Source organism: Rattus norvegicus, chromosome 12 (genome assembly GCF_036323735.1).
Source record: "Rattus norvegicus strain BN/NHsdMcwi chromosome 12, GRCr8, whole genome shotgun sequence".
Classification (NCBI taxonomy): domain Eukaryota; kingdom Metazoa; phylum Chordata; class Mammalia; order Rodentia; family Muridae; genus Rattus; species Rattus norvegicus.
In genome coordinates, this window is record NC_086030.1 from 19,105,210 (window position 1) to 19,129,495 (window position 24,286).

Sequence of the window (24,286 nt, forward strand, 5' to 3'; positions counted from 1 at the left end):
GAGAAAGAGGGCGTAACATGGCCTTCACTGCCCATGCTCTGGAGGACCTTGACCCTGACCTTGGACAAGGCCTTTGCTTTTTCAGAGTCCAGGCATTAGCCCACGAGGCTAAGGCCAGACTCAGATGGCTATGGAAGCTACTCCTTCACCGTGGCTGATGCTGGGTGTGCATGCAGACAAGGAACCCCAGGGGTAGGTGCCACTGAGGGGTTCGCTCTTAAAGCTCAAAGGCCCTCAAGTGATCAATAAAGGGCCCCACCTCCTCCCCACCAGTATTGCACAGGAAGGAGGAGGGGTCTACTTGGGGCTGCACTCGTTGCTGACAACGAACCCGGGAGCTACTTTTAACCCAGGTTCCTGGGAGCCCTGTCTCTCATCTCTGTTTTGGGGGTGGTACCCTCTAGATTCAAAGCCAGACCAGATAAATCTTTCCCTTGCACACGGGCAAGGACAGCTTAAAAGCAGTGGTTTCTGGGTTTGTTTGGGGGTTTTTGTTTTTTTGTCTTTACTTTGTTTTTGTCAGGTGGAGTCTAGGGTCCCAGAGACCCCCTGTTTTGGCCAGGCTGGCTCATCTAAAGCAACCTAGAACCTCTTACTTCTCTCAGATTCACAGAGGACGAGGCTCCATTGTCCAATATACCAACACAGGGAGCAAGGCCTGGGAGAATTCCTTACTCAAAGAACCCCAGTTTACTAAGACAGCAGGGAAACATATCTTTGCCTTTTCTTCCTCCCTCCCTCCCTTCATGTGTGTGTGTGTGTGTGTGGTGTGTGTGTGTGTGTTCCAAGCTGGATTTCTTTCCTTTCTTTCTTTCTTTTTTGAGACAGGGTTTCTCTGTGTAGCCCTGTATGTCCTGTAGACCAGGCTTGCCTCCAACCTCAAACTCAGAGATTCATCTGCCTCTGCCTCCTGAGTGTTAGGATGAAAGGCCTGTGCCACCAACTGTCTTCTCTTTTCCTGTTTATTTTAAGAAGGGTCTCACTAAGTTTCCCAAGTTGCCTTTGAACTTACTCTAAAATCCAGGCATCTCTTGAACAAAACTGTGATCTTCCTCCCTCAGCTTCCCGAGTGGCTGTGATGATGGGTGTGTGGCCTCAGGGGCAGCACCAGGCCTTGTCTCTCTTAGGTGCTTATCTGCTGATGGGCTGATGGGACTTGAGACAGCGCTCTTGGGGTTCAGAGGCCTCCTGCCGATTTACCGGTTCCCACTGACTTTCTGAAGGGTAGATGAGGCTATATCACTTGTCATTTCTGGCTCCGGTTGCGTTTTGATGGCTCCACAGGCCTCTGAAGACAGTGTTGGCTGACTGGCATCTCTCCAAACTCCAGAGACACCAGGCCACATGGCCAGATTATGAAGAAACGTCCCTGTGGCTATTCTGTGGTCAGGATGCATCCGCTCTCTCGGGGTGTTTCAGGGAAGCTAGGTACTCCCGACGTTTGTGTGGCCCAAGTGTCACATTGCTACGTGTCAGCACACACAGGGGGAATCTGGGCCTCCAGCCTCTTCCCTCCTAGTGCTTGTGAGGGATGACTACGGAAATTGTGGACCTCACTGGATGGGATCCAAACACAGGGAATTCCATTGTTCTGGCTACGGCCCCAGCATCTGGGGGGCTGGGCCCAGGCTGGACATGCATGACTAGGTTCTAGCTTTCTCCCACTGCTGCAGGTCGTGGGACTTTTCAAGAGCCTCAGGCCAACCACCTCCCTTCCTAGAGAGATAGCTCCTTGAGGACTCCTGACCTCAGTCCCTGGGTCCTCTGTTTCAAATGTTTCCGGGAGGCACTCCCTCCCAGGACTCAGTCTTCAGTGTTGGCTCCACACAGACTCTTCTTTTTTCCCCCAAGACAGGGTTTCTCTGCATAGCCCAGGCTCTCCTGGAACTCGCTCTGTAGATCAGGCTGGCTTTGAACTCACAAAGAGGCACCTGCCTTTACCACAGCACCAAGTGCTGTGATTAAAGGTATGTGTCACCATGCCCGGCTCTCATAGACATTTGTTTGGGCAGTATTTATACATGTGTACATTTGTACGCGAGCGCATTCAACCACCTATAAGGGCGTAGAAGCCAGAGGTCAACATCATGTAACTTCTGCTATTACTCTCACGGCATTTCTGAGATGAGGGTCTCTCACCAAACTTGGAGCTTACCAATCGGCTAGACTGGCTGGCCAGCAAGTCCCCGGGATCCACCCATCTCTGCCTCCTACCTTCAATGCTGGGGTTAGAGATAAATCTCACTATCCTGGCCTTTACCTGAGTGCTAGTGGCTTCACACTCAGGTCCTCGTGTTTGCATGGCAAGTGCTTTCTTTACCCGTCGAGTCATCTCCCCTGCCCCTTACCCCCTGTCTTTGTCTCACAAACCCTACTCAAGTCAAAAGAAGGAAGAGAGGGAGAGAGAAAAGGAGGGCGGATTGAACAGGGGAAAGAGGCAAGTGGATCTCCACCTCCTTTTAAAATAAGGTCTTACGGGGCCGGGGAGATGGCTCAGCAGTTAAAGAGCACTGACTGCTCTTCCAGAGGTCCTGAGTTCAATTCCCAGCAACCACATGGTGGCTCACAACCATCTGTAATGCGGATTCAATGTCCTCTTCTTGTGTGTCTGGAGACCGTGACAGTGCACTCATATACATGAAATAAATAAATCTTTAAAAAAAAAAAAAAAAAGGTCTTACAACGAAGCCCAGGCTAACTTCAAATTTGCAATGTGCACCAGGATTCTAACTTGTGATCAGCTCCCCAGGTGTGTGACTTCCCACCTGGCTCTTGCACAAATCTTCTAGGGAACACGTTTGTCCGTCATTATGAGTTATTATATAACGTGCAGGCGATGTGGCCTTATCAGAAGAAAATCTCCAGTCTGATGAGGCTTCTGGTGAAGGAAGGGTTGGTGGCCTGATAACCACCAGGCGGTTCCTGACTGATGGTTGATTCTCTGGTTTTCCTGGACAATGGTGGGACCTGGGCCTCAGCTCTTCTTCCTAGAGAGTGGCCGAAAGTCCAGTTCCCAGCCATAGCTGTACTTCGATGGGCAGGAAGAACGACGACAGCTCTGGCCAGGCAGTGCTAGCCAGAGTGGGCAGGGTGGAGGGCCTTCCTTCCTGCCCTGTGCCCACAGCCACTACTTGGCATTCTCTCCTATAACTCCCGTTCTCCCGGGAGACAGGCCGCCAATTTCCCGAGGTTCCTCTCTGCAGTGACTCTCTGAGCAGCATTAGGGTGGGGACTCAGCTCCACCAGGGACGTGCTGTCTGTCCTGTTCAACACTGTGTATTGGGGATCCTTTTCCCTATTACATTAAAAACACTTACAAACATTTTTTTAAATGTACATTGGTGTTTTGCCTGCATGCATGCTTGTGTGAGGGCATCAGATCCCCTGGAACCTGAGCTACAGACAATTGTGAGCTGCCAAGTGTGTATTGGGAACTGAACCCCGGGTCCTCTGGAAGAGCAGTCAGTGCTTGCAACATCCCTCCAGCCCTGACAATTAAATTTGTACTCTGTGCACAGTGCACACTTGTGGATTCTCTCGTGGATCCTGTGAAGGATGGGGTCAAACTGAGGTCATCGAACTTGGCCTCAAGCCCCTTTACCCGCTCAGCCACCCTCCCTGCTTTTAGATACCCCTTGTAACTTTTCCTTCAAGGGCCTCCCCAGGAAAGGGTTTCACTGGCCAAATACACTACTAGTTAATCCAAGTTAGCACTTTCCTGTCCCCTCCCCCTCTGCCTCCTTTTAAAACAAGGTCTTACTACGTAGCCCAGGTTGACTTCAAATTTGCAATGTGTACCAGGCTTCAAACTTGTGATCAGCTCCCCAGGTGTGTGACTTCACACCTGGATTTTGCACATATCTTTTGGGGAACACAGCCATTATGAGTTATTTTATAACTCGCAGGCAATGTGGCCTTATCAGAAGAAAATCTACAATCTGATGAGGCTTTTGTTGATGAGAGAGGGAACTCCTATGTGTGTAAACCTTGGCCATCATTACTATTGTTGGGACCAAGCAAGGATACAGGGCTCTCTGTGGAAGATGCTGGAACAGAGGCCAGTAACTTTCCCAGCCTGTGATGTTGCTGTTCACCTTTGAATCTACAGAACCCTAAAGGCAGAGCTGGGGGCAGGGTTAGTCCCCACTCTACAGGAGAGTCAAGGAAACAGTCTAGCCAGGTACACTGGAGTGGGGGTCTTACCTGCTGCACTGACTCTGGCCAGTGTTGTTCTACACAGGGCTGAAAGCTCAGCAGGCTTAGGGGGTGGGGATAGGGTTAGCGTTCATTGCTGTTTGGCCCTGGAGTAAGAAGCCTAAGAACTTCTCACCTATTGCTCCAGGCTGTTTCCCAACTAGGTGGCTTCCTCCAGCCATCCAGAGCACTGAAACCCATAGTAAAGGGCCTCTGCCCTTGGGCCATAGTGCAAGGAAGGAGATGCCTCAGGCAGTTGCATGAATGAAAGACAGGTCTATCGGGAAGCCACTGTGCCCAGCGGGTCAGAAGTTGAGCTACCTGGCCAATGGAGAAGCTGATATGTGCCTAGTTTCTAAGTATATAAGGTCTCGCCGTTGTGAGGGGACCTAGCCAAGTGTAAATGTAGACCATTCCAGGGAGAACAGCAAGAACTGTGCTTCCCTGCCCCCCATGCCCTTTCTATAGGCTGTGTCCTGATGGACACTGTAGGCCTAGTTTCCAAGATGGGAGACAGGGAACTTCCTTTACATCTTCCTTTTGCACCTTTAGAATGCCGTGGTTCGGGCCTGTTATCCCATTACGTGGGAGGCTGAAGCAAGAGGATTGCCAAGTTTGAGGCTAGAGTGAGCAATTTACAGAGATCCAGTCTCGACATAACAAGTAAAACATGGGATTGGGGATTTAGCACGGTGGTAGTGTGCCTGGCTTGCAAGCATAAGGCCCTGGTTCAGCAACTAAAGATAAAGCAGGTGAATATTCAACCTATCTGCCCATTATCGCCTTACACACGTCTTTATGGCTTACGCGCTAGGTTTTGTTCTGAGCACTTTACACTCGTTTTATCTCCGCAACACCTTTTTCTCAGAATAGAACACTGATGCGGAGAGGCTAAGTCATTCGCCCAAGATCACACAGCTGCAGCTCCCGAATGCAGATCAAGTCCATCCTATAGACACTGTTCCCTGGCAGGGCTTTACGAGGGCTACGTGGAAAGGTGTAAAGATCAAATTAGAGAGCAAAGGCATGGGACAGACTTGCAGGAAGCTACAGTGAACCTTGGATTCCAGCCTTCGAGGTCTACAGGCAAGAAATGGCCGAAAAGGTAGAGGGTCCTGCCTAAGACGAGAGCTGTGACTAGTAGGAAAAAGGACCAATGGCAATGCAGAGGGCAGGGCTTATGGGAGAAATGCCAATGGCAGCCCCGGGGCAGAGACTGCCCTGGTATGGGCGGGGTCTGCGAGATGCCGGCCAATAGCGGTGTGGAGGCGGGGCTAAAGACCGGGAGGATGGCTGAGGTGGGGCCTGAGAGCCGCGGGCCTATGGTGGTGTGGGGGTGGGGCCTGAAGGCGAGCAGGCGGGTGCGCGGAGGGGGCGGCGGCAGCGGCGGTGAACAAAGAGGCGGCGGGCGCGGGCGGCCGAGCGGAGCCGAGCGCAGCCGAGCCGGGCCGAGCCGGGCCGAGCCGGGCCGGGCCGGGGCCCCTGGTAGCAGGCACGATGAGGGCAGCTGAGCAGGGGTCGGCGGGTCCCTGAGCCCCGTGCATCCGGCAGCGAGGGAAGCCCGGCGCAGCGGCCGCCCGCCCGCCATGGCCGGGGTCAGCTACGCGGCGCCCTGGTGGGTGAGCCTCTTGCACCGGCTGCCGCACTTCGACCTGCGGTGGGAGGCCACCAGCAGCCAATTCCGGCCCGAGGACGCTGACTACCAGCAGGTGACGCGCGCCCCCGGGTGTGGGGTCAGGGGCCCCGGGTCATGGCCCCTCCCAAGGGGCTGGAGCTTCCCCTTTCATTCTTGGGGTCGCCTTCGGTTCACTGATAACCTTTCCAGGGATTAAGTCGAAAGCCCCCTGGAAGCTGTTCAACCCCTCCGTGTCACCAGGGCCTCCTGTCTGGATTGACGGAGCTGTCTCCCTCTCCTGATAGACCCCCTCTGATCCTATGGGTTCCTGGCAGGCCCATCTTCATCCTTTAGGCAGTCAGCTGCTCTCCAGCAGAACCCCTCCCTATCCCACCCCCGCTATCCGAGGCTGGAACCCTGGGTTCAGGCAGGAAGGTATTCCTCGTCCTCTTCCCCCAGCTAGGGAATCCCGTTGCCAGACTGTTGGTGGGTGAGGAGCCTGGGCCATGGCCAGCCTTCTGTGGCTGCTAATGACCCCTTGCTTCACGGTCAGGCTGTGGGATGTACACAGGGTGTCGCGTGGTTGTGGGAAACCAGGGTGCCAGCAGTCTCTCAACTCAGGGTGGAAAATGAGGCCTGGCTGAAGTGGGGTGAGTGGGCCTCAGTCTGGGCCGGGGGCCATGGGGCACTTGGCAGCCCTCTCCCCTCAAAGCCCTAAGTCTGGCGTCCTGCCAAGTCGCAGCACCACCCCCACTACTGAACCACTGTCATTTGAGTGCAGAGCAGGGGAACCAGGGTTGTGGGCTTTTCCTTCCTGCTCCAGATTCCAGAAAAAAAAAAAAAAAAAAAAAGAATGGTCAGCCCATTTGGTCACCAAGCACTTCAGAGTTTCTGTCCAGGGGCTCCTGGGACAGTAGCCTGGGAATCAAGTCCTCCCGGGGCAGTGCCAAATATCTCTGCAGCCATCCTCATCTTGCTGAAAACTGGAAGTTGAGGGCGAGCGAGCACAGGGTTGTCCCTGCTCCCACTCTATGCCTACCTGGCCCCAGCTCCAGCAGCTCTGATGTTCCTGAGCAGATTAGAACAGGTGTGAGGGGTAGGGCAAGGCCTGAGCCTGAGAGACAGTAAGGAGATGCAAGACTGGGACCTCACCTCGGGACTTTGGGGGAAGACCCGAAGGGTTGGGTTGGGGTGGAGGGACACGTGTGGTTTTCTTACTGTGCGATGGTGTTGTTATGCTCTTTCCTGGAAGAACTGTATGAGCTATTCTTGGAAAGTTGCCTACCCAGGGTTTGCCTGCCCGTCCGTTTCGATGGTCCACTGGCACATGGGGCAGCCAGGTAGCATTCCTGAGGTCGGTGGGCTGCCACCTGCTCCTGCTGCAGGAGGAACTTGTCGATTTTCTGGCACAGTTGTGACAGGAAGAGGGTGAGGATTCAGTCCCTGCAGCCCTTGGGAATCTGAAGGAAGTGATTCAGGCCCAGCTCTATAGGTCTTTAGATCTAAGGGCCCACAGCTCTGTGGCCCCAGTTGAGCCTGGTCCTGCCTGCTTTTGCCGCTCCACTGTGGGAGGCCTCTGACTCACTCTCCCTCCTGCCTCCTCTCCCAGGAGCAGAATTAGCCACTGAATAATTCACGTTGTGGAACCCAGCCTGGCTCCCTCCCTGCCGCCTCCGCTCCGAGGCCGGGACTGTGGATGCGCTTGGTGCCCCTGCCCTCTTTGAACTGATGCCTTAGGCAACCGCTCAGTGTCTCTGAGCTTCTTCACTTCGTCTTGGAATCGGGACTGATGGTTTTGCAGGGTCACCTGTGGGGAGAAAGGCAGGAGCTCCCCCTCTGGGTGGGTGGGTAGTGTTTTCTACCATCTTCCCTGGTGAGGTATCGCTGACTCTGTGTGTATGGTTTCGTATCCATACATGGGGTGGCTTTCCTGTCCTAGGGTACCCTCTTAGCAATTCACCCTGACCGTACCTGAACTGCGCCCCACTAGGGAAGATGCCGCTGCATCTCCTAGACTGGGGATACCAGGCACGTCTTTTGCTCTTTTATACTCACGGCCCACTGTCTGGAACCCGATGGAACCCACAATTAGACTCCCAGTCAAGCCCTGTGTGGAGCTGCCTGTTCTTGCCTCCTTTTACACGGGGCTGTGCAGCTGTCTGTATTGTACACGCTAAGGCTTGGTCTCAAATCAGGGAGCACTGGGGGAGATCTTTTACCCATACCCCCTGGAGCCCACAGCAGGGGTGGACTGGCTGTCGCAAGGCTCTCTCAGACCCTGATGCTGCCTGGCTTGGTGAGGAGCCAGTATAAAACCAGCGTGTTTATGTAAAGCCAGCAGACAGCATCAGCAGTCCACACAGCTTTTACCCAGGCTGCACACTGTCCATTCGTTGTGTTAAGACCGAGTGTCTCTGAGTGTGATTGGTCCCCCTCTTAGATGCCTGTAACGGTGCTGAGTAGAAGGACCGCCCGGAGTCAGTCATCTGGTGGAAGCTCATGGCATCTTCATGACGGGAAGGGCTCTGCCAGTCTGATCTGATTCTATACTGGTTTCTTACCAGGCAGTCTCCCCGGAAGCTGCTGGTTAGGCTCCTCTGGGGTTGGGCTATCCCCAGCATCCCTTAGCTCCCCCATTTCACTGGGGTATCTGGATTTTAGAAGCATCTGTGTGGGTAGGTGCATTCACCTCACGGGGAAGAACTGAAGTCCTAGCAGTAGACAGAACGGGACCCAGAGACTCTGGGACCTGACATGGCCCGCAGCCAGCTTGTCCCGACTGAAGTCGTGATTTTCATTTGGTCCCATTCCGGCTGCTGTAGTTCCTAGGCTTGGGCTTCAGACCCTCTCAGGGTAGATATTGACAGCTTCTGACCTGGTTATGGTGTGGGGTAAATATCTGCTTTGGGTCTTCTGTTAGCCCTCACGAGCCTGCTTCTCTCCAGTTCGCACTCCTTGCTTCCAGTCCCTCTGTGGTTCACTGTCTGTCAGTTCAGGGCAGGCCCCGAGCCGTTTGCTGATGGAGAACTGTTATTGCTAGCGATGGAGTAAGAGCAGGGGCTGTTGGGGCTTGGCAGTCTGAGAAGGCTTCCTGGAGGAGGTGTTACCTAGCCTGCCGTGGAGACTGCCAGCCAAGACTTGGGACTCACCAGCTTTCCCTCTGACTCACTGTGTAGCAGCCCAGTCCTGGTATACAGAGGGCCAGCAGCACATTAGCCATCTAGATAGCTGCTAGCACTTGTCCACCAGCTTGTGGGACCATTTCCCATCCTTCCTGAGGCTCAGATGCCGATAAGACTTAGGCCTGGCAGTGCAAACCTGTCATCCCAGCTACTGGGGAGGCAAGTTCAAGGCCACCCAAGCCTGCAGAAGAGTTCAAAACCAGCAATTTAGCAGATCCTATCTTTTAAAGAGGGGTTAGGGGTAGGCGTAGGGAATCCAGCTTAGCACTTGCCTAGCTCTGAGTTTGATCTGCAGTAACATCAATTAAAAGCAAGGGAGGGACCCAGGCGGTATAGTAAGGGCTTGAGGAGCCTTAAATAACGGGAATAGAGTAGGCAAGGCTTGAGGTGGAGAAGCTCAAGGGTGTCAGCCCAGAGACCCTCTGTCTGTATAGCACAGGGGAACATGTTGCCTAGGAGGTACTGGGCTCCCTGTGTCACAGGCCACTATTCAGGTTCTAGCTAAATAGCCCTTGGGGCCAGGGATCCGCTCCTAGAGCTTGCAGCTGGCTCCTAAGAGTCCCTGAGTGTACAAGGTCAGCGGCATGGCAGGCAGGTTGGCAGCTTGGCTGTGTCCTCTGGGCAGGGCTGGCTTGTCATCCTTCTGACTACTCAGGAAATGAGCTCTGTCTGAAAAAACAGCCTTATCTTTGCTCCCAGCTTCCACAGGCCGTGCGCATCTGTGGGACACACGGGTTGGGGGGGGGGGCGGCATGGGAAGATAAAGGAGCTACCCAGCTGGAGTCCGTCCACGCGCTTGCATTTTTGGGATGACGCCACTTGAAACCGGAGTTATATTGCATGCTGCCATGTTTCTCTCTCCCTCCCCTACCCCCACCCCAGTGCTGGAGATCAAACTCAGAGCCAAGTGCGTGCTAGACACGTGGTCTGCCACTGAGGTTCACCTTAAGCCTTGTCTCATTTTTGCAAATCGTTTGCTTTGTTTTTGAATTGCGCGCACACGTGTGTGTGTGTGTGTGTGTGTGTGTGTGTGTGTGTGTGTGTGTGTGTGTAGGGGTATGTGTGTATGTGTATAGGTTGTGTATGTGTGTGGGGGGTGTATGTGTGTGTGTATGTGTGTGTGTAATACATATATGCACATGTTTGGTGTGTGTGTGCATTCCTGTCCTTGTGCCGTGTTCAAGGTAGGAGTCTCTTGTCGTTTGCACATGCAGGTGCCAGGCTAGCTGGCTGGCAGGCAAGCTTCTGGGGACTCTCCTGTCTCTGCCTCCCATCTTACCATCCACAGGAGTGCTGGGATTTCAGATGCACACTGCCGAATTCAGCTTTATCTCGGTTCTGGATATCTGAACTCAAGTTGTTATTCAGAAGTGTGGTACCCACTGAGCCATCTCATGTAAGGGCTGGCTTTGAACCCAGGATCTTAAGGATGAGCTTGTCTCCACTTCATCAGTACCCACGAAACTCCACCCCATCTGGAGCTAAGTGGAGGCTTCTAGATCAACCTCTGGGTGGAGATGATGCTACAAGGGGCAGGGGCTCCGTAGATGGAACCTAGACTTCACATTCTAGGCGAGCGTTCTTACCAACTGAGCTACGTCTCCAGCCTTCGTTTAGATTCTCAGTACTTTTGGGTGCTTCCTAGCATCTCATAGTGCTGACCAGAACTCTGAAGTTGCAAGTGAGAAAAGGACCCATACAGAACCCTTCTACACCGCTCTTCTGCCCCCTGCCCCCTGCCCCCAGTCTGGAGCTGGGTGGAAGCTTCTAGAGCAACCTCTGGTGGGAGATGATGGTACAAGGAATAGGGGCCCCATATTAAGGGAGGCAGGCAAGTCCCTACGAGACCTGCTTGGCTGTGCATGCTTGTGCATTGTGGCTAATTACTGAGTCCCAGGGGAACATCATGGACCAAGTCTGAATCAGTAGTTACTTAAGGCCAGGGATGGTAGGACTGTGGCCCTGGACCATAGCATCCACTCTATTCAGGGTGGGTGTGGGAGGGCTACACTGCCTAGATCTGGAAAATGCTGTGCCATTTGATCAGGCTCTGTGATCGGCTATGCCATGGCGTCTGCTATAGGAGCCTCAGACAGTACCATGATCAGCCCCGTGGCCATCTCTGGCCATGCAGTCTTGGGCCCTCCAAATTCCCAAGAAGAAGCTTTAAGAAGGCTTCTAGCCAGGCAGTGGTGGCATACGGCTTTGATCCCAGGTACAGGCGGATCTCTGACTTCAAGGCCAGCCTGGTTGAGTTCAGGACGGCTGGGGCTACCCAGAAGAAATCTTGTCTCAGAAGAAAAAATGAAGAAGGCTTCTGCTGGTGAGGTGGGAATGGTACCTGGCTATAGTCCTCACACTTGAGAGAGGCAGAGGTATCATGAGTTTGAGGCTAACATGACGGCATATCCTGTCTTAAAAGCAGGTTCATTGAGATGGTTCAGTGGGTAAGGCGCTTGGTGCACAAGCCTGAAGACCTGGATTCAGACCCCAGATCCCTCGTAAAGGGAAAGGAAGAACCAGCCTTACAAGGTTGCCTCTGGCTTCCACATGTGTATAGTGGCATATATGGTCGTCGCCCCCCCCCCACCATATAAATAATAAATTTAAATATAATGATAAAATTAAAACAAACTGTGTTTTGTAGCTTGCTCAGTTGGTAATGTGTTTGCCTAGCCTGTATCAAAGTTCAGCCCCACATAAACCAAGGTAGTGGTGCACACCTGTAATCCCGGCACTTGGAGGTGGAGACAGTGGATCAGGAAATCAAGGCCGCCCTTTTCTACATAGGGGGTTTGAGGCCAACCTGGCCTACGTGTGGCCCTGTCCCCAGATGAACACAACAATCAACCCAGAGGTTCCTGAGTAGAGGTTGGAGTCAGACGTCCCAAAGGCCATCCTAAGCTTTCTCCAGGGGATGCTACTTCTCTCTGGCTTCCTGCTAGACTCAGCTGACCGTGAGATTCCCTGTCAACCCTTTCTCAACTGCTCCCCTCTCTTGCCTCACCCATCATGGCACCCTGCTACCTGGGGCCCACGCTAGGTCATTGCCACTCCCTGGAGCTCTTGGTCACACTCTGGGGCAGTTGTGTGCTCTGTTGCCCTGACCTCTCGATGCCAAATGCCCTGTTCAAAGGCCGTATATTGTTCCTTTCTAAACTCTTTTCTAGGGGAGCCTCTTCCTCAAGTAGTTGGAGTTGGACATTTTTGTCCTCCTGAGGCAGAGGCCCTTGGGATCGGCAAATGGATTGGGGCTCCTGGCCTTTCCCTGTGGACCCAGCTTTGGAGCCGCTGTGGGTTCCCCTGACTGCAACCCCCGCCCCCCCAACAGTTCTGGTAAAGCCTAAAAGAGGAACCTTGCTATGAAGCCAGGGCCTTGGGGTCAGGAAAATGGGAAATACTTCACATGGTCACTGAGGGATTGGACATGTGACCATGTAGGCCAGACAATATTGGACTTATATACTTATATACTTATACTTATATAAGTATATGTAAGTATATATAAGTAGTTAAGTATATATACTTATATACTCTTTGTATAGTCTGTCAAACTAGGATGCACATATCTATTAGTGGTTTCTGGTGTCCTTGGTCCCGATTGGTGGCTGCTGCAGCCTAGAAAGGAGAAGCTCTGACGGGCATCCTGGGAACTGCGACACAGGGCCAGGAGCCACTTGCCCTGCTGGAGATGGAGACATGGGGACACTTTCCTGAGGGTTCCCTGAGCAGAGGTTTGAGGAGGGGGCCTGTTACCATATCTGACAGTGGATACCTTTAGAATGAGTCCTGAGGGACACTAGTGTATGACTGCCTAGCTCTGCATACCTCAGCTTAAAATCTCAGGGTGGAATAACAGCTGTAGGAAGTTGGGTCCCCATTCCCCTCTTCCCTCTGGGTCCCCAGAGCAGCCATCAACTAACCTCGCTCTCTCTCAGCCCTGCCACGAACTCACTGTCATGGAATTTGTGAAACCCAAGCCTGGCCCGATGGAAAATCTGTTTTTAATTTCTGGCCAGCATCACTGGTTCCTCAGCCCAGTGTGTTGGGGGTGGGGGGCCCATGGTCATGCAGCCAGCTCAGCACCCTGGCAGCCCATCAGGGACAGTGGGCGGAGGACCCTGGATCCCCACCGTGGGGCTGAGAGTGGGCTTCCTGGCCAGCACTGGATGTCTGAGGCACAGATGAGTTGGCTCCACTTAGTAGTCTGGGGTCCCCCAAGCCTGAGCCTCAGGGAATCTGGTCTGTGGCTCATACATGCTGAGCCAGCTGTACGCCGAGCTACTTGTGTATCCCTCGTGATCCCTGGGCCTGGGCTCAGCCTGGTGGGCCCTCCCCTTTCCTCGCTCTAGCCCAAGATGCATGTGGAATCTTAGCCTGATCCAGCCAGCTTTTGGGATAAGAGCTCCCTCCCCCCATGCCACCTCATATTTTATCTTTTTCCTCTGGCAGATAAAAGGTTACCATTGGAAGCTTTCTGTGCAAGGAAGAGGGTCTCACTTCCCTGCCCCCTCTCACGCGTCCTGTCCATGTCCATCCCAACCTTGTGCCCTGGACTCCTGCTCCCTGACCTGCTCCCTGTGACTTCTGCTCTCTGACCCCTTCCTGGGCTCAATATCACAGGGCTGTCTGAGTCCTGGATCTCCTAGGGTACCCAGCCAGGAACCCATGACCCCACAGTGGTAGTCTATATGACCCAATTCTACTTCCTGTTTCCCATGACCACTGACCTGTGCTGTTGGGGTCTTTAAAGCCCTCTGGTGTCCCAGGCAGAATGCAGTCTCAGCCTACATCCTTAGTCCATTATAGTGATTTATCCCCACTCCAGGCAGACAGATGAGACTCTGGTCCATTCCCAGGAAGGTTGTGACTTTATGTTCCCTTTAGACGACCGTCCAGATGCTCCCACACTGGTGGGCCCAGAGCCCCACAGTGCTGTGCTGGCTTCTCTATGTCAACTTGACACACAAACTAAAGGTATCTGAAATGAGGGGGCCGAAATTGAGAAAATGCCTCCCCAAGCCCTGGCTGAAAGGTGTTTTCTTAGTTATTGAGGGCCCAGCCTATTGTGGGCGGTTCCATCCCTAGGCTGGAGGTCCTGGGTTCTCTAGGAAAGCTGGCTGAGTGAGCAAGGGGATGCAAGCCAGTAAGCAGCACCATTCCATGGCCTCTGTGTCAGCTCCTGCCCCCCAAGTTCCTGCCCTGCTCGAGTTCCTGCCCTGACTTCCTCCAACAGAGGACTCTGATCTGGAAATATACACTGAGTAAACCCTTTCCTTCCCAGCTTGCTCTTCAGTCATGAGTGTTTCCTCACAGCAGTAACAGCCCTAACGTAAGACAGATCCCACCTGGAGGCTTGCTCCTGGCCTCACATGTGTGAGAGGTGCATATGTGATGTGACTCATGGTATCGCATCGGAGGGCGGGGGGACTACTGGGAACTGGGGACTATGCTGTCCCCTGCCTACCTTTGCTGGGAGCCTGGTTCCTGCAGCCCACACTGTGACCAGTAGCCCAGGACAGGGATGAGTGCCCGCCCCACCCGACTGAGCCTCTAGCTCACTTTTACCACAGACGGAAAATTCCATGCGGTCAGAGCCTAGATGCTGAGTGGCATTTCCTATTATCATCCTCAATGGCCTGCGGGCAGTGGTGGCTGCCCTGTCATTGAGTACACTGGCCTAGTGCCCCCATGGAAGCATGGCCTGTGGGATGTGGCCTCAGAGACTTGGGAAGAGAGTCACGCTGTCTCAGCCAGCCGTCCCATAGGGCCTCAAAGTGTCTGTGCTGGCATGCTCTCCCCGATGTAAACCAGAGAGCGCCATCCGTCCCACTCCTGGGGCTCAGTTCCTACTGGCTGCCCCTGGCCAGGGACTCATTACAGTGGGCCCCGTCTGGAAGGAATAGGTCCTGCCGAAAAGTGCCCAGTGTATTCCTTCTGTGGTGAACACATTCTCTGGGCACAGGTCCTGGGTAGACGGGAGGATAGTCTCTCCTAGACTTGTAGCATCCCGTCCCCTCTAAGAGCTTGGCATCACGTTCTAGCACCCCATTGGTACTATGCAAACTGACCCCAAGACACAGGGGTAGAAATGTGGTCAGAAGGACCAGGGTGGGGGAGGAGAGCAGGTGTGGACACTTGGCTGCCCTGAGAGTAGGAGTTGAGAATGCCCAGCACCTGGTGTGACTGTCACTGCCCATAGCTCTTGACTAACTTTGAGACTATTGGGTGACACCCTTTCCTTGAGCCCCAGGATACCAGGTGTGTTTTGCGGGGGCGGGGGTGGGCCATGGGATTTCTTTCTTTTTGGTTTTTCAGATGAATTTTCTTTGTGTAATATCCCCAAATGCCCTGGAATTCTCTTCGTAGAGGCTACAGCTCACAGAGGTCCAACTGCCTCTGCTCCCAAGTGCTGGAATTAGAGGAGTATGCCACCACTGCCCGCTACCATGGCGTTTCTTTTTTTTTTTTTAATCTTTATTAACTTGAGTATTTCTTATTTACATTTCGATTGTTATTCCCCTTCCGGGTTTCCGGGCCAACATCCCCCTAACCCCTCCCCCTCCCCTTCTATACAGGCATCCCCTCCCCATCCCCCCCCCTTTACCACCCTCCCCGCAACAATCACGTTTACTGGGTGTTCAGTCTTGGCAGGACCAAGGGCTTCCCCTTCCACTGGTGCTTTTACTAGGCTATTCATTGCTACCTATGAGGTTGGAGCCCAGGGTCTACCATGGCGTTTCTTTTTTTTTTTTTTTTTTTTTTTTTTTTTTGGTTCTTTTTTTCGGAGCTGGGGACCGAACCCAGGGCCTTGCGCTTCCTAGGCAAGCGCTCTACCACTGAGCTAAATCCCCAACCCCTACCATGGCGTTTCTTAAGGCTATCTCTCTGTCTTAACTTTTTCCTTAGACAGGATCTCACTGTGTAGACCAGGCCGGCCTCAGACTCACAGAGGTCCGCCCACCTCTGCCTCCCCAGTGCTGAGGTTAATGGTAAGGCCATACCTATTGATACTTGTGTGTGTGGGGGGGGGGGTGCAACTGCAAACACATGTATGAACATAGACTTGAATGTTTGAGTGTGGACAAGAAGGGTGTGTGCTTTTCCCAGCTGTAAGCCTCGGTTTATGTGTCTTTCCCACACCCCTCTGAAGTCATGTAGCTTTCTCTAGGGGCTCCCCACAAAAATGGACGTCAAAGCCTATGTTCCCATCAGCTTGTGTATTTTTCCTCCCCCCAGCGATGCTGACCCCATATCAGACAGTGACCTTGTCTGCTCTTTTCCCTGCAGATTGGTTAACATTCTCTGCCCGTTTTTCTTTTTTATTTATGTGTGTACATGTGTGTATGTGTGCACCCATGTACACATACCGTGGATGGGGAGGCAGAGATCAACATGTTCTCTCCTTCCGCCATGTGGTCCCAAGGCATGAACTCAGGTCTTCGGGCATGATGGCAAAAGCCAGTGAGTTCATCTATCCAGGGCTCCTCTCATTCCCTTCTGTAAACTCCCTGCACAAAGGCTGTCATCTGCTGGTCCCTGTACGTCCCTGTCATCTTGTGGCATTTTGTGAGCATCCCTCTGCAACACAGCAGTGCCATTTGCAAACAGGATTCTCACCCCCAACCCCAGATCCTGTCATGGGACATACCTTACAAAACATGTTTTCCCTTCCAGCAAATGGGAAGATGTGGTCTGATCAAGGAACCACTGGGTGCCCTGGCCGCAGAACCAAAGGCTGTGCCTGCCGTGTGTCAGGCTTCATTCATCCCCAGAGCCCTTCCAGTGAGGAGGTGTACACTCTAGACTTGTGGGCCAAAGTGGGGCTGGTTGACATGGGTGTCCTAGGGTGGCACCCAGGGAGAGGGTGGTTCATTGCTCTCACAGGCCTATACAGTCCTTTGCCTCTAACCTGTGAGGAGGGAACCTACCGAGGACTGGTACCTTTTGTCCATGTCTAGACATGAGCAGGCGGACAACAGATCAGAGGGAATCTAGGGGATGCTGCATTCAAGCATGCTGGTGTTTACTGATGGCCACTATGCAGGGTCTAGTCACTAGCCCTGTCTATGTGAAGCACCTATGACTGGCCTATAGTCTATAGGCAGGTCCTGGAATCTATCTGTATTGCCTGCTTCAAGCTGGCCTGCTCCTGTCCCCACCGGTCTGTGTACTCCTGGGTCAGCTCTCCTGGGCTTTGGAGGACTTTCTGATGTAAGAACTCGGGCTCACAGGATGACTCTGGCACACCCTCACTGTACCGGTTCCCCTCCATGCAAGGATGGTGGCTCTTTATATTATACACTGCAAACATAGCAAGATGCCTACCTCTAGTGCCTTGCAGCATCCAGACTGCGGGTAGCTACAGGGTACAGTGTTGAGGGACAAGGTGAAGCTGGTGGGAGATGGGCTATGTGTGGTGTCCTGGTAGAGCTCTGGCCTCTGTCTGAGGGTTTTTCTGCACTGTGCCACAATCAGAAGCCCAGGTTCCAATGGCCCCTTAGCCTTCAGGACAGCATTGTGGCTTTGGATCACAGAACCCTAGTTCTTGGCCCACGTTAACTGGATGTGCGGGCAGCACCTCCATGGCCAGGTGGAAAGTGCAGAAGCCTGCCTCCAGGTGTGGGAGCCAGCTGGCTTCTGGGCAGGCAGGGAGCAGGGAGCACCATCCTTTTGCTGCCTGGCAACTGTCTCCTGGGAAATGGCCCACTGGGTTGCCAGGGCTGTTGACGGAACAGCCTGTTGTCCCCAGGGAGCTGGGCAGAGTCGTTCTGCCTCTGTAGCTCCGTCACTGGCCCCAAGGAGGGCACACTTGTCCAAGGGGCATCAGCAATCCCTCTCTGACCAGGGAGGATGAGGAGAGGTTGGGGTGGGTCCAGGAGAGGCTCAGAGTCACGGAGCCTGGGGACAGCCTGGGTAGGGTCAGAGAAAGTAACCATGTAGCATCTCTCACTTGGCCCAGTTGTTCAGTAATCGATGTTCAACACCACCCTGCTTTTGTACACAGCACAGGAAGTGAGCTGAAAACACACTTCCGTTACTAAGCCTGTTTACTGGCTTGTCCTTCCTGTCTACCTTTCTAATGTGTGTGGGAGGGGTGGTGGTGGGGGAGGACACATTGTTATGGTTCACATGTGGAGACCGGAGAACTTCTGGAGTCAGGGGTGCCCTCTCCCTCCACCATGCAGGTCCTGGGATTGAACTCGGGTATCTTAGTACCAGAGCTCTGTCTATTGAGCTGTCTCACGGACCCAGATTTTTTTTTTAAATAAGATTTATTTTTATTTTATTTGCATGGGTGTTTGCATGTGTCCGTGTACCACGTGCATGCTTCATACCCCCAGAGGCCAGTGGAGGGTGTCGGCTCTCCTGCTGACAGTTGTCTCAGACAGTTGTTAACTACCACGTGTGTGCTGTGTTGAACCCTTATCCCTTGGAAGAGCATCCGGTTGAGCCATCACTGCAGTCCCAGCCCTTTTTGTTTTTTGAGGTAGAGTTCTGCTCCGTAGTCCACCCCTTTGAACTTACTCTACTGCTCAGACTGAATACCAACTCACAGGAACTCTCCTGCTTCAGCCTCCTGGGTTCTAGAATTGCAGCCATGTGACACCTGACACAACACAGGGCTTCTGAAGTTTCTTTACTGGGGAAAGCAGGCAGACTTAAAAATGCAGAACCATGCCTCAGCCCCGTGTCCTCTAGCGTGCTTCTTCTCTCTACCTGCCCGCTCTCAGGCGTTGCTGCTGCTGGGGGCCGCTGCCCTGGCCTGCCTGGCCCTAGACCTCCTTTTCCTGCTCTTCTATTCCTTCTGGCTATGCTGCCGGCGGAGGAAAACAGACGAGCACCTGGATGCAGACTGCTGCTGCACCGCCTGGTGCGTCATCATCGCCACATTGGTCTGCAGGTAAGTGGGAGAGGGCTTGACCAGGCCGGAGGCTTCTCCCGGAGGGAGCGGCTGAAGGGCCCTGGGTGGAGGCAGGGTGGGGGCATGGGAGACAAGAGGATGTTGGGAGCCAGGGCTTGGAGGACTGAGCAGGGCCAGGAAAATGCAAGGTCAATAAAACTGTAGGACATGGGGTACGGGTAAGGAGGTCGGAGACCACTGGCACCAGGCCTGGGCGGATGGGAAGGCTCGGCTGCAAGCTCTGAATCCAATGACTCTGCCTCCCCTAGTGCGGGCATCGCGGTGGGATTCTACGGCAACGGGGAGACCAGCGATGGCGTTCATCGAGCCACCTACTCACTCCGCCATGCCAACCGCACAGTGGCAGGGGTCCAGGACCGAGTGAGTAGCTGGCTGGGGAGTGTCCCGTGTGTTCTAGAACCTTCTGTGCGCACCTGGTGGTGCAGGTGACAGCTCTGCCCCTGGCTCCAGCTTCTGTTGCTCCTTTCCAAGGTGTGGGACACGGCTGCGGCCCTGAACCGCACAGCGGAGCCCAACCTCCAGAGCCTGGAGAAGCAGCTGGCTGGGCGACCAGAGCCGCTGAGGGCTGTGCAGCGGCTGCAGACCCTCCTGGGGACACTGCTGGGCTATACTGCCGCCATCCCCTTTTGGAGGAACCCCGGAGTGTCGCTGGAGGTGCTAGCTGAACAGGTGGACCTCTACGACTGGTACAGGTGCGTGAGCTTCTTTCCCACCCCACCCGTAGAGCATCGTCCCCCTGGGGCTACTTTCTACCTTGTCCCTGAGCCTTAGACTGCCAGTCACAGCAAGAATCCCTGTGGGCGGGGGCACTGCGTTCCTCAAGAATTGACATCAAGTCAGGCTTGGTGGTGTACAACTGTAGTCCCCACGCTGGGGACTCTGAGGCAAGGGGCAGAGAGCACCGGGCCAACCTGGGCTGAATAGCAAGACCCTGCCAAAAAAAAGACACAAGTCCCGGGCTACTTACCCCGCCCTTATCTGTGTCAGCCTTAATGCCTGTGTGCATCCACAGGTGGCTGGGGTACCTGGGCCTGCTGTTACTCGATGTCATCATCTGCCTCCTAGTGCTGGTGGGCCTCATCCGAAGCTCCAAGGGTATCTTGGTTGGGTGAGTCGGAGGGGAAGTTGGGCTCCCGTGGGTCCCGGGATGGAGGAATGGGTTGATGGGATGAGATAACAGAGCCCGTCTCCTCCCCGTCAGTGAGACTCACCTCCTCGCTGGGGTTACATATAAGCCACCTGGCCAGGTCTCAAGGCGGTAGAGGAAACACCAGGCATCCCAGCTGGGTTCCAGCCCAGCTCTGCCACTTGCCTTGCCAGCCACCTTGAGCAAGTGACCCACTGGTACCAAACCCACCTCCTCTGAAGGTTACCAATGGGGAGGCTGCAAGGTGACGTCACTGTTCCACCTGAGCAGTCACCTCTCGGTTCCTGTATGGATTGGGCACTGCTGAGCCGAGAACGCTCCAGCCCTGCCAGTGGCACCTCCATGCCTCACAGGATAGCTGCACTGAAGCTGAGGGTCGGGTGGCTGAGCTTAGGCAGGAAACCTCAGGGCAGGGCATTCGTCAATGTGCGGTGCACCCGTGGAGCTCCAGAAGAAGGGACAGAGGCCCAAAAGAGGAAAGGATGCTTCGACACTGGGGAGGGAAAGGAAGGCAGGTTAGCACGCAGGCCTGCAGTTGGGCAGTGCGTAGAAGAGCAGAGGCCGGTGTGGCTGGAGCAGACCTGAGGGACGGAGGGAAGGAGGGAGGAAGGGAGGGGGAGGGAAGGAGGGGGAGGAAGGGAGGGGCAGTCATGCAAAGGATCGGGTGCTGTTGGCCTAGTTGTAGGACTTGATGTGATCGCCATTTCTTATAAACAGGATGTACCGAGGGTGCCCCTGGGTCCCCTAGCCGAGCCCAGGCTGCTTGCTTGTCTCCAAGCATGAGTTCGGTCCCATCTCAGTCAGGAAGAGCATTTGTCCAGGTCCTGGGCCTTAAGTAGCTCAGAGACCAGGCCATAGGAAAACTTACTATCCTGTGTGTCAGGACCCCAGGCCCAGGCTCTGCAGGCCTGGCACTCTGTCCTAGGCTGTGTGTGTGGCATGTCCCCTCCTCCCAGCCTGACAGGCCTTCTTTGCCCCAAGGGTCTGCTTGCTGGGTGTCTTGGCCCTGGTCATCAGCTGGGGTGCATTGGGCTTGGAGCTGGCCGTGTCTGTGGTGAGTGGCAGGGGCCCAGGAATTGTCATCTGGTGGGCTTTAGTGGGGATTAGGAAGCCATACTCCTATGAACCCTCATCATGCCCTGGGTCACACAAACCCATTTTTCCTATATTGCACTCTGTCTCCTGAACAAAGGTCATGTCCTGGGGGCAGAATCTTCCTGAGAACTCCTGGCGGGCCTGGCTTCCCTCTGAGGCCCTGCTTGGTCACCAGCCCTTTCTTGCCTTCTCTGCCTCAGGGCTCCAGCGACTTCTGCATAGACCCTGACACCTTTGTGACCAAGATGGTGGAGGAGTACTCAGTGCTGAGTGGGGGTGAGTCTGTGGCTATGCGGACTGGAGTGACCCAGGACAGACAGCAAGGTGGAGCAGGCCGAGGAATTCTTGCCCTCATGGGCCTTTGGCCTCAGGGAAAAGCGGTGCAGGCCAGGAACAAGTGCCCAGGCTACTTCTGAGTAGGCAGCCAGGGGGAGGCACACTTGCTAAACAGGAGCGGCATCTCTACTGGATGTCTGAGGCAGAAGCCCCCGCCATGTCTGTGAAGCAGCTAATTGGGAACAGAGAGGGTGGAAAGCTGAGCCACAGCTGAGAGTATGGGCTTCTTTTGTAGTGGGGAAGAAAGGGATAGGCCCAAGACCTGCTGTGGTATTCCTGCCCTGAGGTTGGGCACAGCACACACTGGAATCAGGAGGTGATAGCAATAGGATCTTGAGTCCCGGGCTCAACCTGGGTGAGACTGTCTCAAAAAATCACAAAAGTATAAAATAAACAAAAACCTCCCAAGACCGCTGGCTGACGGAAGGAAGGAGAAGCTGTCGGAGAGCCACAGGCCCAGATAGTGGGGGCTTGAGCTGGTGGAAGTGGGCAAGGACGTTCCCTCAAGGTGGGACCAACAGGACTTCTGACACCCTGACTGCAGGGAGAAAGTGAGGAGCCATGGCCCTGGTCCTGCAGCCCTAGAAACCAAATGGGACGCAGAACGTACGGCTGGGTGTGTGTACTGGGACCCCATTCCACCTAGTGCTTCAGAGCAGGGAGGTCCACCTCCGAGGGCCCTGCACACTTAAGGGGCCCCAGCCTCACGCATATGCAAACGCACATGCCTGTGTGTGTGTGAATGCATGTACATATAAGACTGTGGAAGCACATGCATGCAGACATGTACCATTTCCAAGCATTGGCACATGTGGACACCCAGACACAAGCGGGCACTCTTGAGGACAATGGGAATGCACGTAATTGCATACAGACACAGGCAGGACCTGCACTCAACCTCTCCCCTCTCTTCACAGACATTTTGCAATACTACTTGGCTTGCTCGCCCCGTGCCACCAACCCCTTCCAGCAGGTGAGAGCCAGGCTGGTCCTGAGTGTCCAAGGCCAGGGACACGGTGTGGGGAGAGGCTGAAAGAGCCATGAGACCAGTCTCCAAGCCCAAGTATCTGAAGCTGCTAGCCCAGCTTGGGGATGCTAATCTGCTGTCCCATCCTTGTGACGACTTACGTAATGGGGGAACCTCAGGATGCCTTGCATTCTTGGGGCTTCCCTCAGCAGCCCTGCAGGACAGAGGCTAGCTGACTGGTGTGTGTGAGAAGGTATGGGAAGAGCCCATTTGAAGAGTTTGACAGTTCCAGCTAGCCGTATCTTGTACCCCCTAAGGCTAAAGGGGTGAGGGTATCCTTGCATCCTGAAGATACACTTCCATTGAGAATGCTTTGTTTTGCTCTCTGAAGTGAGTACAGGCTTTTGTCCCCTGCGTGGGTACCTTCAGGGAGAAGGGGTTTCCTGTAGCCTATTGCATGGAGTTAGGCATAACTGAACCACTTGGGGCCTTGAGGGCTGCCCCTGTTGGGAGGGCTGGGGTAGGAGGAGCAGCTGGCAACCACTGGATTCCATATTTCTCTGTGGAGCAGAAGCTGTCAGGCAGCCACAAGGCTCTCGTGGAAATGCAAGATGTCGTTGCCGAGCTGCTGAAGAATGTCCCCCGGGAGCACCCAGCCACCAAGGTGAGGGGTGGGCAAGGGTGGCCCTGACTGACGGGAACCTTCTCTTCTCCCTCCCTCCTTTTCCTTGGACATTTTCCACAGGTTTATAAAATATTTGAGAGGCTGGTGAGGTAGCTCAGAATGGAAAGATGGAGAGGGTCTCTGCCACCAAGCCTGACACCCTGTGTTCAATCCCAGAGACCCACATGGTGGACAGAAAGAAAGAAGTGATTCCTACGTGTTGTCCTCTGACCTTCCTGTGCTTTCTGTGCATGCTTATACACATAGCGCGTGCGCGCACACACACACACACACACCAAATAAAATGTAATGAAATGTTTTTGTTCTTTATACCAAAAAGTAAGACAAGCTTGGAATAGTGACATGGCTATAATCATAGAATGACTCAGGAGGCTGAGGCAAGATCTTGGATTATAGACTAACCTGGGCTACCTGGTCAAACCCCATCTCAAAAAAACAAGGCCTGGTTGGATATTGTGGCACACACCTGACTCTTGGTGAACACTGGGGAAGGATCTGGCCTTCTAGGTCAGTCTCAGCTGCATAGAGAGTGAGAGTCTAGCCTGGGCGCCAGTGAGACCTATGTCTCACTGGCTTGGTGCAAAGTGCTCGTCAGGCATATGTTAGGCCCTGGATTCCATCCCAGCCCTAAAAAAGAAAAGGTTTCCCTCTGACCTGTGACTTTCTGAGGTTCTGGGTTGGGCCTTTAGCCCACGGTTCGTGGACACAACTCTGTCCCTCACACCAGGGCCTTTCTGTTTTCCTAGCACAAGCTCCCAGATCATAGGTGACCCCTTAATAATGTTCAGCATCCAGGTGAGATGGCACAGTCCTTTAGTGCCAGCATTCAAGAGGCAGAATCAGGTGGATCTTTGTAAGTTCAAGGACAGCCAGGGCTACAGAGTGAGACTCTTGTCTTTCAAAAAGCAAAACAAGGGGTTGGGGATTTAGCTCAGTGGTAGAGCGCTTGCCTAGTAAGCGCAAGGCCCTGGGTTCGGTCCCCAGCTCCGAAAAAAAGAAAAAAGAAAAAAGAAGAAGAAAAGAAGAAGAAAAAGAAGAAAAAAAGAAAAAAGAAAAAAAAAGCAAAACAACAAAAACAGAAAGAAAAGACTCTCGCTATGCAGTAATCCTCCTGCCTGTGCTTCTGAGGAGCACTGGGAT

General features: G+C 53.8%; 1 protein-coding gene across 4 annotated transcripts in view; it reads left to right on the plus strand.

The window, feature by feature from the left end:
* Positions 1–5,763: 5,763 nt before the first annotated feature.
* The window catches only part of Ttyh3 (tweety family member 3), a 28,407-nt gene continuing 9,884 nt past the window's right edge, over positions 5,764–24,286 (plus strand). For 2 of the 4 annotated variants that reach the window (XM_008768969.4, XM_063271268.1), the window contains exons 1-9: positions 5,769–5,903; positions 18,726–18,895; positions 19,165–19,276; positions 19,388–19,608; positions 19,929–20,024; positions 21,045–21,117; positions 21,359–21,434; positions 22,412–22,467; positions 23,033–23,125. In XM_008768969.4, coding sequence (XP_008767191.1) covers positions 5,781–5,903; positions 18,726–18,895; positions 19,165–19,276; positions 19,388–19,608; positions 19,929–20,024; positions 21,045–21,117; positions 21,359–21,434; positions 22,412–22,467; positions 23,033–23,125 — 1,020 coding nt within the window. In that variant the 5' untranslated portion in view covers positions 5,769–5,780. Of the gene's footprint in view, positions 5,904–18,725; positions 18,896–19,164; positions 19,277–19,387; positions 19,609–19,928; positions 20,025–21,044; positions 21,118–21,358; positions 21,435–22,411; positions 22,468–23,032; positions 23,126–23,206; positions 24,236–24,286 lie in introns of those variants that run through there. The other 2 variants (NM_001107124.1, XM_063271269.1) reach the window with 2 other exon arrangements.